The 14,564-nt window shown below is 40.2% G+C and overlaps 1 protein-coding gene across 3 annotated transcripts in view; it reads right to left on the reverse strand.

The window, feature by feature from the left end:
- Nucleotides 1-5,418: 5,418 nt before the first annotated feature.
- slc4a3 (solute carrier family 4 member 3) overlaps nucleotides 5,419-14,564 on the reverse strand; it is an 86,541-nt gene continuing 77,395 nt past the window's right edge. For all 3 annotated transcript variants that reach the window (XM_037538949.1, XM_017691594.2, XM_017691596.2), the window contains 4 exons: nucleotides 14,080-14,333; nucleotides 13,423-13,592; nucleotides 12,563-12,736; nucleotides 5,419-11,053 (listed from right to left, as the gene is read on the reverse strand). In XM_037538949.1, the coding sequence (XP_037394846.1) occupies nucleotides 10,976-11,053; nucleotides 12,563-12,736; nucleotides 13,423-13,592; nucleotides 14,080-14,333 (676 nt within the window). In that variant the 3' untranslated portion in view covers nucleotides 5,419-10,975. The remainder of the gene's footprint in view (nucleotides 11,054-12,562; nucleotides 12,737-13,422; nucleotides 13,593-14,079; nucleotides 14,334-14,564) is intronic.

Consider the following 14,564-nt stretch of genomic DNA (forward strand, 5'->3'; position numbering starts at 1 on the left):
TCATTCCCAGCACACCCTCACTATTCGCTTGGGCCTACTGAGTCTGACCATCAGTTTTCCTTGCAATCTGATCCAATTCACCACCAGATGGTGATCAGTTGACAGCTCAGCACCTTTCTTTACCTGAGTGTACAGAACATATGGTCCCAAGTCAGATGAGCACACCAAAGTCGATCATTGAGCTCTGACCCAAGGAGCTCTGGTACCACTTATGAACATCTTTGTGTTCGAACTTGGCATTTGTTATGGACAATTCATGCCTGGCACAGAAGTCCAATAACAATTCACCATTCGGGTTTAGATCAGGCAGGCCATTCTTCCCAATCATGCCTCTCCAGGTCTCCCAGTCATTGCCAACATGAGCATTGAAGTCCTCCAGTAAGACTATGGAGTCTGTAGGTGGGACCCTTTCCAGAACCCCGCCCACTCGCTCCAATAAGGCTGAATACTGAATGGGGACTGAATACTGAATGGTAGGTCCCGGTGACCCTATCCTGGGCAGGGTACATGGTTTTCTGTGTACATGGTTTTTCATGGTGGGTTTTTGGCTCGTGTTAGTCTGGGTCTTCACTCCTGTTCGCCCTGAGAGACCCTACCAGGAGCTCATGGCCGGAGGCCTCTGGTGGGGCAAGCTCCATTTCCCTGGTGGAGGTCACTGAGGTAGTTGGCAAGCTCTTCAGTGGCAAAGCACCAGGGGTGGATGCGATCCGTCCGGAAATGCTTAAGGCTCTGGATATTGTGGGGCTGTCTTGGCTGACGTGCCTCTGCAATATTGCATGGACCTCAGGAACAGTACCCCCGGTGGGGGTAAAAAAAAGGGGACTGAAGGGTTACAACCAGGTTCCCCGAGATATCTTGTGGGAGGTCCTCCGGGAGTATGGGGTACCGGGGCTACTACTCTGGGCCATTTGATTTCTGTACTCTCAGAGTAAGAGCTGTGTTCGTATACTCAGCATTAAGTCAGACCCTTTCAGTGTTAGCAGTGGGCTCCGGCAGGGTTGTGCCCTGTCTCCACTCCTGTTCGTGATATTCATGGACAGGGTGTCAAGGCATAGCCAAGGTCAGGAGGACATTATGTGTGAAGGCCGGAGGGTGGCGTTTCTGCCATTTGCAGATGATGTTGTTCTATTGGCTGAGTCACATGGATGCCTCCAGCTCTCACTGGAGCAGTTTGCAGCTGAGTGTGAAGCGGTTGGTATGCAGATCAGCAACTCCAAATCTGAGTCCATGGTCTTAGCCTGGAAAAGGATGGCATGCCCACTCCAGGTAAGAAGAAAGGACTTGCCTCAGGTGGAGGAGTTTAAGTATCTCGGAGTCTTGCTTACGAGTGATGGGAAGAGGGATCGTGAGATTGGCCGCAGGCTGGGACAGGTGGCAGCAGTAATGAGGTCACTGTACCGGACTGTAGTGGTGAAGAGAGCCATAGAGAGCCATAAGGCAAAGCTCTCTGTTTACCGTTCGGTCTACATCCCGACCCTGACCTATGGTCATGAGCTGTGGGTAATGACCGAAAGAATGAGATCGTGAATACAAGTGGCGGAAATGAGCTTTCTTCACAGGGTGGTGGGCTATGCTCTATTTGATAGGGTGAGGAGCTCGGCCATCTGGGAGGAGCTCAGAGTAGAGCCGCTACTCCCCCGCATTGAGAGGAGCCAGCTGACGTTGTTCGGGCATCTGATTCGGATGCCCCCTGGATGCCTCCCGGGGGGGGTGTACCAGGCACGGCCTACCGGGATAAGACCCCGGGGTCATCCTAGGACCTGCTGGAGGGATTACATCTCCAAGTTGGCCTGGGAGCGGCTTGGGGTTCCTGGGAATGAGCTGGAGAGAGTTGTGGGGGACAGGGTCATCTGGGTTCTCTGCTCTCCCAACTGCTACTGCGATCCCTATCTGGATTAAGCGGTTAACGACAATTTTGATGATGATTAAAGATTAAACTGGTTTAATTTACAGAATACAATAGCATGTAAATATCTCAGGCTGTGCTACCTTGGTAATAATGCCATATCCAAGGCATATTATGTACTTTCTGGGGCACCTCTGGGACAATACAGATTTCCAATACTCACTGTCCAAAAAAATCTTTTTTTGTTTTCTCCATAATTTGAGCTCAGCAGTCCTTTACATTATACGTAAATTTTATGATGATTGAACCAATTGAAATGTTAGCTTGCATTGAAAGTATGAAGTGTTTCTTCCCTCTCCTATAAAGTTACTGTTTTAGGGGTATTTATTTTTCTTTGGACAGCAACAATATGCTTTCAACAATATTTTGCAAAAGAAAATGGTTAAAAACTTAATTAATCAAAACCTAATAATACATTGTAAAAATGAGAGGTCAGCTCAACTCAAAATGATATAGTAACTGATTACATGGTTTTTCTTGAGTTGACTCAAATTGAGGACACAAGAGTTCACCCAACTCAAACTTCTTATTTGAGTCAAAAGTTCTCTTGAATTTTTTAGTTCCACATCTCAGTTCGGTAAATAAAATGAGCTTGTTTTTATACTCCACTACCCCACTAGCCAGGTCTCTTTCCATCAAACAATCCTACTAGACATTTTTCCGTTTGGGTACTCAGTTATGGATGGCTATGGCATTACTGGGGCTCAAACTCACAACCTCCTGTTGGGATGACAGTTTAGTCTACTGCACCACTCAGCAACACATGAAGCAATTTGTTGTTTTAAGTTTAAAGCAGGGCACAGTCTTTTGTGGTGCTGTCTAATAAGTCAACCCAACACCAGGAGGTTGTGATTTGAATCCCAGCAAAGCCACAGGTTTCCAAATCTGGAAGCCCATGAGGAAAATATGCCAGATGGGACTGTGTGATAGATTGAATGCCAGGTAGGGGTTAAAATTAAGAAAAAAAAGCTAATTCAGTTTTGTTAATCTAACTGAGATTCAGACCTAGAAACAGTAGTTGGCAGAATTTTTGACTCAACTAAGTTGTGTGAAATCTTGTGTCCTCAAGTTGAATCAACTCAAGAAAAATCATGTGAACAGTTACTATAACATTTAAAGTTGAACAGAATGTTCTACAGTGTAAAGGATGGCATTTTGATAAACATACCAGTAATAGTGTTTTATGTAAAAAGTCTTCTTTTGCACTTACTTTTTTCCAATTTCCAAAGAGCCCAAGATGTCTCTAAACCTTGGACAGACAGTACTTTTTGCTGAGACTCTCCCTAATTCTGATGTTGCCTTTGTGCCTCCAGCCTCTACGTCCAACTAGACGAATGCGTAAGGAAAGCGATGAACCTCACCTTCTGTGGGGAGCCTTCTCTAAAGAATGAAATCTTCCTCAAGCTCCATCAGACGTATTTCCCGCTCTGCTTCTTCATGCAGGATCCAGGCCTGCATGTTCTACTGCTGCTTACGTTGCCTTGCATCATCATAACCTTCCTCATGCCCTTCTTCTGCATGTGCCTCACTGACACTGGCTTGCAGTGTGGATCCTCTGAGTAAACCCAGCCAGAAGTGGGAAGGTAACCCACCTTGTTCTGGAAGGTTTTTCACCAAATGCAGCAATAATGGAAACTGGACTGTATGCATCTTTACATGAATTTGTATTTACACAGTGGGCGGCCTTTTGTCTTTTGCTCGTTATTGAAGGAAGCACACCTTGAACCTTTGTGAAATCGGACTGTTCAGGAAAGATAAACACGCTCATGTTGAACAGCTGGGTAAGTAGAATGGAGGCTGAAAGTTTCTACTGACCATCCTCAGTGAAAAAAAGCAAAATACAGTTAATCAGTCTGTTTTTTCACTGCCTCAAGTCTTAGGTTTTTTTATTAGACAAGGTTAGAACTGCCACTGCTACTGTTTTGGTTTTTGTTGTTTCTTTTTTCTTTTCTTGTAACACTTCTTTTCCCAATGACTTGGACTAGACATCTTATACTCTGTCCACACATATCCGGATATTTTTGATAACAATTCTTTCCGTTTTGGCCTCTGGTCCACACAAAAACTGCGTTCGGTCACTGAACACAGAAGTTTTTGAAAAGGCAATGCCGGGAGATGTCATTCACTTGTGCATGCCTGTAGCTGTTTTCATTTATTATGTACACAGAGCTCCCTCTGAAAAATGACTAATGAATGGGTTGTTTCTGAGCGCTTAGGAACTTGGCAGTCATTTGGGAGTTTATAACATCTTTATAACTGAATTTGGCTTTATATTTTCATTAAACCACAGTGCAGAGGCATTGACATAAAGAGGGTGTCACTTTGACTGATATATGATTTGATGATCATTATCCAAAGTCAAATTCAAAATAAATCCTAACTTCATAATTCAAATGGGGTGGAAAGCTAGAATAATAAAGTTTCTCTGCCTGATCAGGTCTGTTTCAGTGGTTCGGTGGTGAGTTGGTGATCCGTGGCACTTTTTTAAGCTTCTATTTTCTAGCAAAAATCAGACTTTGAAGCTGTGTAAGATATTGAGTTATGGAGTTGTTATGGCTTGCAAGGGAAAGTCTACTGTATTTGTAACATGCTGCCAAAATTTTGTTAGGAAATCTGTGTTTCAGCATCGCAACTCTGCATTTTGCGCAGTACACGTTCTCACAATGTTTGTTTTGAGATATGACATCATGTTTTATTGGGGTATTTTCCTCCCCCTACTGGGCTAGCATGCTCATACGAGTCATTTTTGTGTTCTTGTGTGGACTGAGATTTTCAGAAACACTGCTGGTATAGACAAAGATATATATATATAAATTTTAAAACAAAAGGAAAAAAATAAGTTTTTAAAGATATGTTACTATGTGTGGATGAAGTCTTAGTTTATGTTTAAGGAATGTTTGGTTGCTTAAACTTAAACTTTTGGTGCTGAATTGCAGCAAAATATGCAGCTAACAAGGGGCACCCCTTCTAAATCCTGCTCCAATATTACAGTAGTCTGTCTTTTAACATCTATGTTTATTTTTACAGCATGTAATGTGTTTCCCGCACATGTGACACACATCTGGAATTTTCTAAGGGGGCTTTTCTAACTTACATTACATCCATGGTCTAATGATTTGACAAGTCACTCGGTATCTTGAGCTCTGCTTTTACAAGGATTGGATTGGTTTAGAAATTTCACCTTAATAACAATACCTACATTTCTCACACACACTGAACTCAGATATTCTCATGGTCGTCCCCAGACAGTCTTGTTACGAGATCACATCTGCCCTGGGAGATTAGGTGACATATAGATCAGTGATCAGTCTGATGGAAAATATTGCTCTCCACTGAAGAGGGACAAGCATATCTGATACCCTTATCAGACACAAAGTAAATAAATAAAAAATCTAACCAGATCATTGTGTGCAAATATATAAAATATTCTACAACAAAGGAGCTTGAAACACATATTAAATATTTATTTTGAGACAAAAAAATAACAATTTGTTTTACAGTGGTTTGAAAACTTTTTTTCTTCTTTTTTACAGTAATAGCAATTGGCACTGCTATTAAAATATCCACATCAGTATTTTCTCAGTATTGCTAAAGCTAAAGTAATACATTATTTACCATAAGAACTCAAAACTGTAAAATGTCTGTAAATTGTCTTTTTCTTTTTTTTTTTCTTTTTTTTGACAGACAAACACCTCTTAGTTACAACCAGGCAACACAAGAGTTCTACAAGAGGTTTGTTTGGGACAAAGTTTTGACATGAGGACATTGTATTGACCCATGAGTGCTGCATTTATGAAAACCAAAAATCATTTCTTCATAGAAATCCCAGTGTGATCTTTTTCCTTCCTTCGTACCAATATTTGTTCTTAAGTGCCAAAAGTGCTATAAAGAGGGAACACCTTTTCAAGGTCTAAGTTACAGACAGAAGTTAGGATTTATACCATGTGTATTTAAAAGTGACAGAGGTAAGCACGTCCCTTTACATGCTCAATCTCAATGTGTTACACTCTGAATATTGCCACGGTATATATCACTCCATTCACACTCAGTCTAATGCACTGTTTAAAGCTGACTAAAAATGGCTGTTAGAGAAAAAGCACCAGCCCACATGTTTGCTTTTGCACTTTTCTGTTGGTCCCATCTTGGCCTGCTGCTGGGCCTGGTGGTTTGACTCCTGCATATACTGTAGAAGACTACCTGTGGGAATAATACAGTCTGACTCTGTCCATTTCTGATTGTCATTACTTACTCTTAATGGGCATTAGGGCTCTATGAAACACACATTCAGAGTCTACAGCGTTAAAGGAAATGAGAGGAAACTGAAAGTACGAGAATTCAGACTCAACGTTAAACAATAACACCGTTTGGAGGATTTGGATGGGTGGTCCGCACAACTAGGGTGGTATAGGCCACTGAACCCCATCTCTGAGTATATGCCATGCCAAGTTCTTTCACCATCATTCAAACTATTTATTTTTCATCTCCTTGGTCCAACATGTGAAAAGCCACAAGTAGGAAATGGCTGTCCTGTGCCTTTTTATTATCTCAAATAATACCCCCACTTCCGAATTCTTTTCCATGCTGAATGTTTTCTTTTTTAACACATCCACATGCACCCCACATACCGTGCACACACTATAGCATGACCCTGAAAAGGCCGAGAGCTCCCTGCATGTCCGCACAGGTGTTATCCTCAGCACACACTCTGCTTGTGAAACATCCACCCCAAACAGTAACCCTGCAGATTGTCTGGCCATTTGGATGAGCAACCTGTCTGCAGCCTTGGAAACCACCAGCGCTGCCTGAGACATGTCAGCTGTACTCACAATAGCCACCTCTTCAAGAGCCCCTTTTGTTCCCCATCCATTGATTTAGGCCATTCCTGTACGTGCCGTGTCCAAGCACCGCTGGTGTCATTCCGCAAGCTGCTTGCTCTCATGGCAGACACATTATTACAAGCACACAATGGCCCAGTGCAAAGTATCGAGAGGCAACTGTATTAGGGGTCAAGTGCAACAGAGTCTCCAGCACTCTACTTCATGTGTTCAGCCTGTCACGCCTGCGCCAGAGGCTACGGGGAACACCTGTGGTATCGGTTCATTCAAACTTAAAATGTGTGTGTGTTGATAGTGCTCTATCATAACACGTTTTAAGAGAAATGGTGCAAGTCCTAAACTGCCAGCACGACATGTACAAAAAGAACATGCAGACTTGTCACGCAACTATAAATTACAGGGCCCAACCGATATATCATTTGGCCGATAATATTGGCCAATATTAAGGTCCAATATTTTAAAAAAGTATATTATTTCAGACTTTATTAGCTGTGAGTTTAAGAAATTAGAAATGCCAATCAAACTAAAGTAAATCTAAATAAAATGATCAGTCTGATTTTTTGACCATATAAAATCATAATGGCTATATTATATAGTTATTAGTTATTAGAGTTGTTAGCTCCTTAAAATAGGCATTGTTCACAAAATGTTCACATTAGTTGGGCCATAATAAATGAGTCCCCTAAAAATCAATTCCATCCAGTTGTGGTCCTGAAGGGTGTGGTTCCTTGCATAAAACATCTTTTAGTTAAATACTTAAGTAATAAATTTAGAGCTGTACATTTCAATGTCCATTATTGTCTATTTATACAGCACTTTTGATACAGTGGCAGGTTTTTTCAACTGCACAGTGGCAGAAATCATATGTACTAGTAAATTATTTACTTTCCACTTAAACATTTCCTTTAAGAGATTTTATGCAACCTACTTAAGGTTAAAGCACAACCTTTACCCTAATGATTAAGGCCACAACTCACAAAAGATGCTTTATACATGTGACCACTGGTGACCAATGTTTAGTGATCGATCAAATCCCAAAAAATGGTTGAATGAGGTGGGTTTGGTCAGGTAAATCACCCGTGGTGGGTTTGGTCGGGAAAATCACCTGTGCTAGACTAAAGTCCTTCAAGACAAAAGCTGGACACCCCTACCTTATATAATACATCTCAAGTGATTTTGCTTGTATAAGAGCCCTGCATTTTCAAGTGGAAAATTTCACAGAAGAGCTAAATGGATTATATCAGACGGACGTGCTGTGTTTTCTGTTTGTCATGCTGCCTCTCGGTAGACAGAAGGGACGGAGTCCGTTTCACAGAGTCAGTGACCACAGTGCTTTCTGTGGAAGTCAGTGTTTCTCATAAGGAAAAAGAGCCAAGCAGGCTCGACAGAGGCAATGTGGTGGCAGTGTTGTATCTCTAAGAGTGCAAGTATAATAAAGCACCAAACATCATGCAGCAGAAACCAAAGGGACCTAATAACAACATTCAAATGTGGTGCTTATATGCACTGTCCATTGCTCTAACTGCAGGTGCGTCACGTCTCCGCCAAAGCTGAACCACTGATTCTGTAGTTACTGTACGGCCCAGCTGGCCACAATATATTCCTCACAGCAAAAGTGAAAAGCCATTCAGCATCACACACTACTGATTTTGGCATCAACACAGTGTTCAGCTCAGTTTCAGTTAGAAGAGTACGGAATTAGTAGTCATGACACCTAAAGTTTCACCACAGGCTTCTGCGACAGACTGACGGTCTGAGTGTGTAGCAGCATTTGGTTCTGTGTTTTACTAAAACATGTATTTATAGTAGTAGGTAATATTGTCATTACACAATAACCACACTAAAACTGGTTCAAATTAAGTAAAAAAAAAAAATCCTTCAGTGTAACGGCCTGTGGGAAAGTGAACCAGGTCTGGGAAGCTGGGCTCTTGAGGTTTGCGTAATGTACACAGTCACGCAACACAATCAACTGGAACATGGACACAACGTTATTTACAGTCTAAAGGGCAACCTTCTCTAATGCCATTCTCAGCTCGCTCTCTCTGCAGGGAATTGTGGTTCGGCATTTAGAGATTAGCCTTAATGTGTTATCCGACATGAAATATACAGTACTGGGCAAAAGTCGCTATTTATTTTTCTTTTCCAGTCAACACAGCCTCTAAGCACGCAGTTCATTTGTCAGTGTCAAAAAAGTAGAAAATATATTTAACAGAAATTTACACAGAAGACAGTATTTCTCTTTATCACAGCTCTCATTCTTTTTTTAGTGACTTGCTTTCACATTGTCAATCAGCAGGAAAGCTTTTTACACTTCCAAAGTTCAGTCTTAGAAATTGGTCGCATTTTCTGCTTCACACAATACAAAATTAGACTCATCAGTTCATAAAACTCCACATCTCATATGTCCAAATTCAGTGTTCTAATATAAATTGTCTTCTTTTTTGTCAATGTTCTTTTCTCAGTAACTGCTTCTTAACAGCTACACATCCTTTCAGACTCATAGCATTGAGTTCTCTCACAGTGGAAGGATGGACAGAAACGTGGACTTTTTTCAGATTTAAAGCAAAAGTGGAGCTCAATTTTCTCCCAGCATAAGCTGGTGGTCCAGTAGGTCTTGCATGGTTGTTTTAAGTACCATTTTGTCAAAATTTTCTAATAATTTCTAGAACTCCAGTTGTAGAAACTCCTGTTTTTCTGTGGGCTTTTCTTGATTAGAGTGGATTTATTTATATCTAATCTTCTCTGAAGTGTCATGCACAATGAATTACTTGTAGTTAATGGCCGTGTTGACTGAGATTAGAGAAATGAAGTGTGGTTTCTGGCTTTGCACAGAACTGCAATACCTACGAAATATCGCTGGCATCACTAAAGCTTCTTTTCTCTAAAAAAGACAAAGCGAGATAAGTAATTACACAGACCTTGAGCGTCCATTGCAAAATAGCATGGATCTGTTGGCTGTGCTGCGATGTGGATTTTAAAAGGTCATGCACTTCCTTTAAACTAGTTAAAGTTTAATGGATGGCAACAAGACCAAGTTTCCTCAGTGACCCTGATTTGGCAGCAGAATGTAGAGGTGTCAAATGCTTTTGCTTCTAGTTTAAGCTATTGTGTTAAGTGCATCCATTAACATTTGCATTTTGACAGCCATTGGATTAATTGAAACAACTCTATACATCTCAATTAACTTAAACTTGTATACTATGGCTTTAACTGTCCCCATTTAACATATATGTAACAAGAAATGTAACATAAAGTACCAAATCTCTAAAAAGGTCACATTATAAACACACAATAAATAAAGTATGAGTGTAGTATAACCTAACCTCTTCAGTCCAACCTAATGGTATGCTTCTACACACCAATAAAACAATGTTCTACATCTCCTAAGCTCTCTTTAAAAAAATGCCCTTATCAGTGCATCTCTGTTTAGAAGGAAGTGGTGCTCTGAATAATGAATAACGCTGATCATCAGAGAGCTTCATGGCAAAAAAAAAAAAAACCCAAAATCAATAATAAGCTTAAGGTTTAAGGTCAACCCTCTACACCAGTCCATCCAGAGGTGGGTTCACAACGCAACTAAAGAAATGTCACTTGTGCTCGCATCTACAGGGACAGCAGTACTGCATTCAAGCGAAAGGATTGCACAGAAAAATGCATTAAACCAACCTGAGGGTTCTGAACTTGAGGTGCTACTAAAAAGTGATTCAGACCCTGTGGCCAATGCCTACAGTACAGAAGAAAAGGCAACTCAGATCTACAGGCAGTGGGCTTCTAATGGGGGAGACATATGCTGTCTACTTAGGCCATACTAGATTGGATTATTCACTTCCGTGCAGCCAGTACGGAAAAGTCTCTTAAATGACATGGTTTAAGGTGCATGGTCCATTCGGTGTCTTTCAGTCAAAGAGTCATAGGGCATCAGCAAGACTCGGGGAGGCCACTTCTTTGAGGAAATAAAGACGGCTTTTTAAAAATATATAAATAAATAAATAAATAAATAAATAACAATGGCAACAACACATGGTATCTAAATCGTGTCAATTGTCTGCATCCATTTCTCTATTTTACATAGAATAAATACAATATTTCAATGTACATATCCTGAAGATGAGTGGATTATGAGTTCCTCACTAAGCCTCTTGGTTATTGTCACCTTTACAGACAAAGCAGTGTGGCTTGTCTTTTATTGGTCAGTGTAGCATGGACCTCCGGAACATCTCTCAGAGAGCTGTCTCTATACAAGCATGTGAATCTCGTTGTACTCATCACGTCCGTCTTCATCAAAATTGGGTGTGTCTTCATCTGCGTCCAACTGCATTGGGGAAAAAACCCAACAAAACAACAAGAAGCCACTTTACATCAAATGATCCACATTAAAACGCAAGCACAAGTGTTCCCTTAACCTCACATGCCTCATATCAGCAAAATCTTACAGCAACTCCCAAAACAGGGGTTGTGCAATATGCCTGCCTCAAAACAACTAAGCATTACTAAGCTGAAATTGGCCTGCAGACGTAAAGTCAGCCAAAATGGCCAACACACGGCAGGAGAGGAAGGAAAGAGTCATGTGATCAAACAGAATCTCAGAATCTGAGCCTGTATCCACAAAATCCCACAGTATATGAAGGCTGATCCGACTGTCTAGAAACTGGAACTACACTACTTACTTGGTCTTACATGTTTTTGAAAAGAAAAAATGTTTTCACTCTCCTAGGTGGAGATTTTTTAACATGTAAGGATGGGTAAAAACAGCTTTCTGCTTTCGGCTGAGAGTCAAACTGCGCAGTCACTGCTATTTTGCATGTGCTGATGACCAGGTTGTTTATGCCAATAATATTAGGTTTTATTACGTTTACCTCATTTCGCTTAATTTTATCATTACACTGTCAGTCCACATATACCAAGTCCCCTTGGTTTTGTTATTTTTCATTTCCATTCATACCCAGGGCTGGGCAATATGGCAGTATTTATCATTATTGTGATAAATTACATCACAATACGTCACAGTAGGTTTTTCTGAACATATCATGGCTATTGTCAGTACATAAAGTGCTTAACCCAGTTTAAGTAGATTTAGTGTTGCGTGTAGTATTTTTCAAATGTTGCAACACTGAAACTTTTTTGCTTGCTTCAACTTATCAAATGTCCAATAAGTTTATCAAAATATTGTAAAATTATATTTTTTCATGCTGTCCACTACTAGCCAAACACAGCCATTCTTTTACTATCTTGCCTTCCCTAAATTCTATATTTAATGTAATATGCATGACACTAAGGATCTTATTGATGTGTTTGACATTTAAAATTTATGATGTGTTATCTTAAATATTTAAATATTCGAGATAATTTACTTAAATATCAAGTATTACATTAACTCCTTCAAACTACTGAAATACTGTACCCACTAAAAAGAGGGGTACACACTGTAGCAACTTTAGTTGCCAACAGGCTTAAAACAATAAATTCTGAATTATCTCTGTCAGCGTGTTTGTCACCCTCCACTTCTTGGTCAAGCCAGTCAATACTTCAACTAACTCACATGTGCTGATGGTGCAGTACATACAATGACTGGCCTGAGTCAAGGAGAAGAGGAACCAAACTTGTGTTTCTTACCATTTTACACAATTTCTTTGAGAAACAAAAACAATTTTTTTTTTGGCGTTATACATTTTATTTTATTGTGTTTGTTTATTTGCATTTATTGTGATGTTATATACCAATTTTGCTAACAAAAACCATTTATTGCCCAGATTTTAAACACTGTTGTTCCGAGGCCTAAGACTCAGAGCTGCTTTATGAACAGTGCCAGTTGTGGACTCACCGCTGCCAGCTCTCTCTCCTCAAAGATTCTGGTAAGGATGAGTCTGCGAAGCGGCACAGTCATGATGAGGATGAAGGGGAAGGCCAGGGACGCCACAGTGGACTTCACCACCCACAGTAGCACTATACAAAACAGCTGGATGATGGTAAACATGTTCATACGCCACGTCTTCACCTAGGAAGACATGAGGAACAGAGACTAGAGTTATATAAATCTTTCTTTGTCTCAACTTGCACACTGCCAGGAATCACTGTAGTCTTTAAGGTTCCTATACTGGTTACACACCTCTCACTCCTTAACATTTGAGTTTATTTAAAAGGGAAAAAAATAAATCGAGGGTTTGGGTGCCACCTCGTGGTTGTAATGATTTTGTTCAGTGAAATTTTCAATAAATTATCAATTATACCCAAAGCAAGAAAATAAAAAAAACAGTAATCCTTTACAGTAGGGTGCTGTTCATAAGGATACATGACACCTACTTAAGGTTGTCGTTACAACTAACATAACCCTACATAACTGTTTATAAATGCTTATTACAACAGGCGTCATCTGTCATAAAGGCTACTTTAGCTGACCTGGATCAAATTTGGCAAATGTAACCTTTATAGCGAATGACGCTTATTGGAACAAGCATTTAGAAATTGTTATGTAGGGTTGTGTCAGTTGTCATGACAAGCTTATGTAGGTGTCATGTTGTCACAGCACCCTATGAAAAAAAACAATACATTTTAAAATACTACATTTATATCAACGTAGAACAAATTTATGAGGAAATTTTCTAATTTAATTCAATACATTTCCAACAAATCCATTCAAGGCATGTTAATAAAAGAAAACCTATATTAGTCACATCTGCCCACCTTGGTGACATAGATGTGGTCAGGGTGGTGTTTTGCAGGGGTGACCATGAGTGTGATGCGCTCATACAGCTGAATGCCAGTTAAAGAGGTGATACCCATGTACAGAAAGATTCCGAACAGAACAGCCAGAGGAATATGACGCAACACGTCCGTCATCACAATGGACAGGCCTGCAGGTTAGAGGTACCATTAAGAAAATTCCAACAGTGGCAAATGTTACAGAGTGAGAAGCATAAGTAAAAAAAATAAATAAAATGACACAAGTGAAAAACACAAATAAAGACTGGACCACCAGAATCAAACTCGTTATCAAGTTCTGGATGTGTGAATTAAAAAAAAAGTAAATGAATATGAAAGAAAACACAAAAATACATGTATGATTTTGCCTGTGTTTATCTATCCAACCTAGCTGAAGTATCAACACTCTTAAGTGAACATTTTTCATATCGGTTTGTGTACATACATAGACACATTCTCATGAGTGAACTTATTTGGATTTGTGCTGATGTGGGTTCAAGTCAGTTTCCTACCCTTGCCTGCTAAACATGAGTGAATGAGTGTGTGTTTGTGTATGTGTGTGTGTTACAAGCCAGGTCCATTAAATGATGTGTTTAAAAAAAACAAAGATCAAAGGATTTTTACTGACTCTTCTCTTACCCACAAGTATGGCCACACACATGCCAGTCACTCTCTGCTCTTTGACTTCCTGGATCATGGGCTTTTCTCCAGGTGCAGTAGCCTTGCTCATGACTGTCAGAGCATTGACGTGGGTTACTGAGCGTACGGTGGCAGCTGTTAGCCAAGGAAGGCCAAACAGTGGGCATATTGCCCCCAGAATCACGATCAACAGCAGATCCAAGTGGAAGCCGGAGCCCTTAATCAATCGGCGCTCCTTCTTACTCACTATCAGCCTGAAAAGCGAGAGAAAAAAACAGAGAGAAAAGTGCTGTAACTGACGCTGCATGAATGTCTTGTAGCATCTTTTTGTTGAAAGACAAAGCTAACGGTCATCACCCTTGTATATTCAAAATGGCAACTTTAAAAGACAAGAAAAAAACAAGTTCTTAACATCTGTTAATGTAACACGATTTTATTCCAACTCAATTCACAAAGTATGAATCTCTGAAAAGGTGACTTTATAG

This window comes from Pygocentrus nattereri, chromosome 6 (genome assembly GCF_015220715.1).
Source record: "Pygocentrus nattereri isolate fPygNat1 chromosome 6, fPygNat1.pri, whole genome shotgun sequence".
NCBI classification, from domain to species: domain Eukaryota; kingdom Metazoa; phylum Chordata; class Actinopteri; order Characiformes; family Serrasalmidae; genus Pygocentrus; species Pygocentrus nattereri.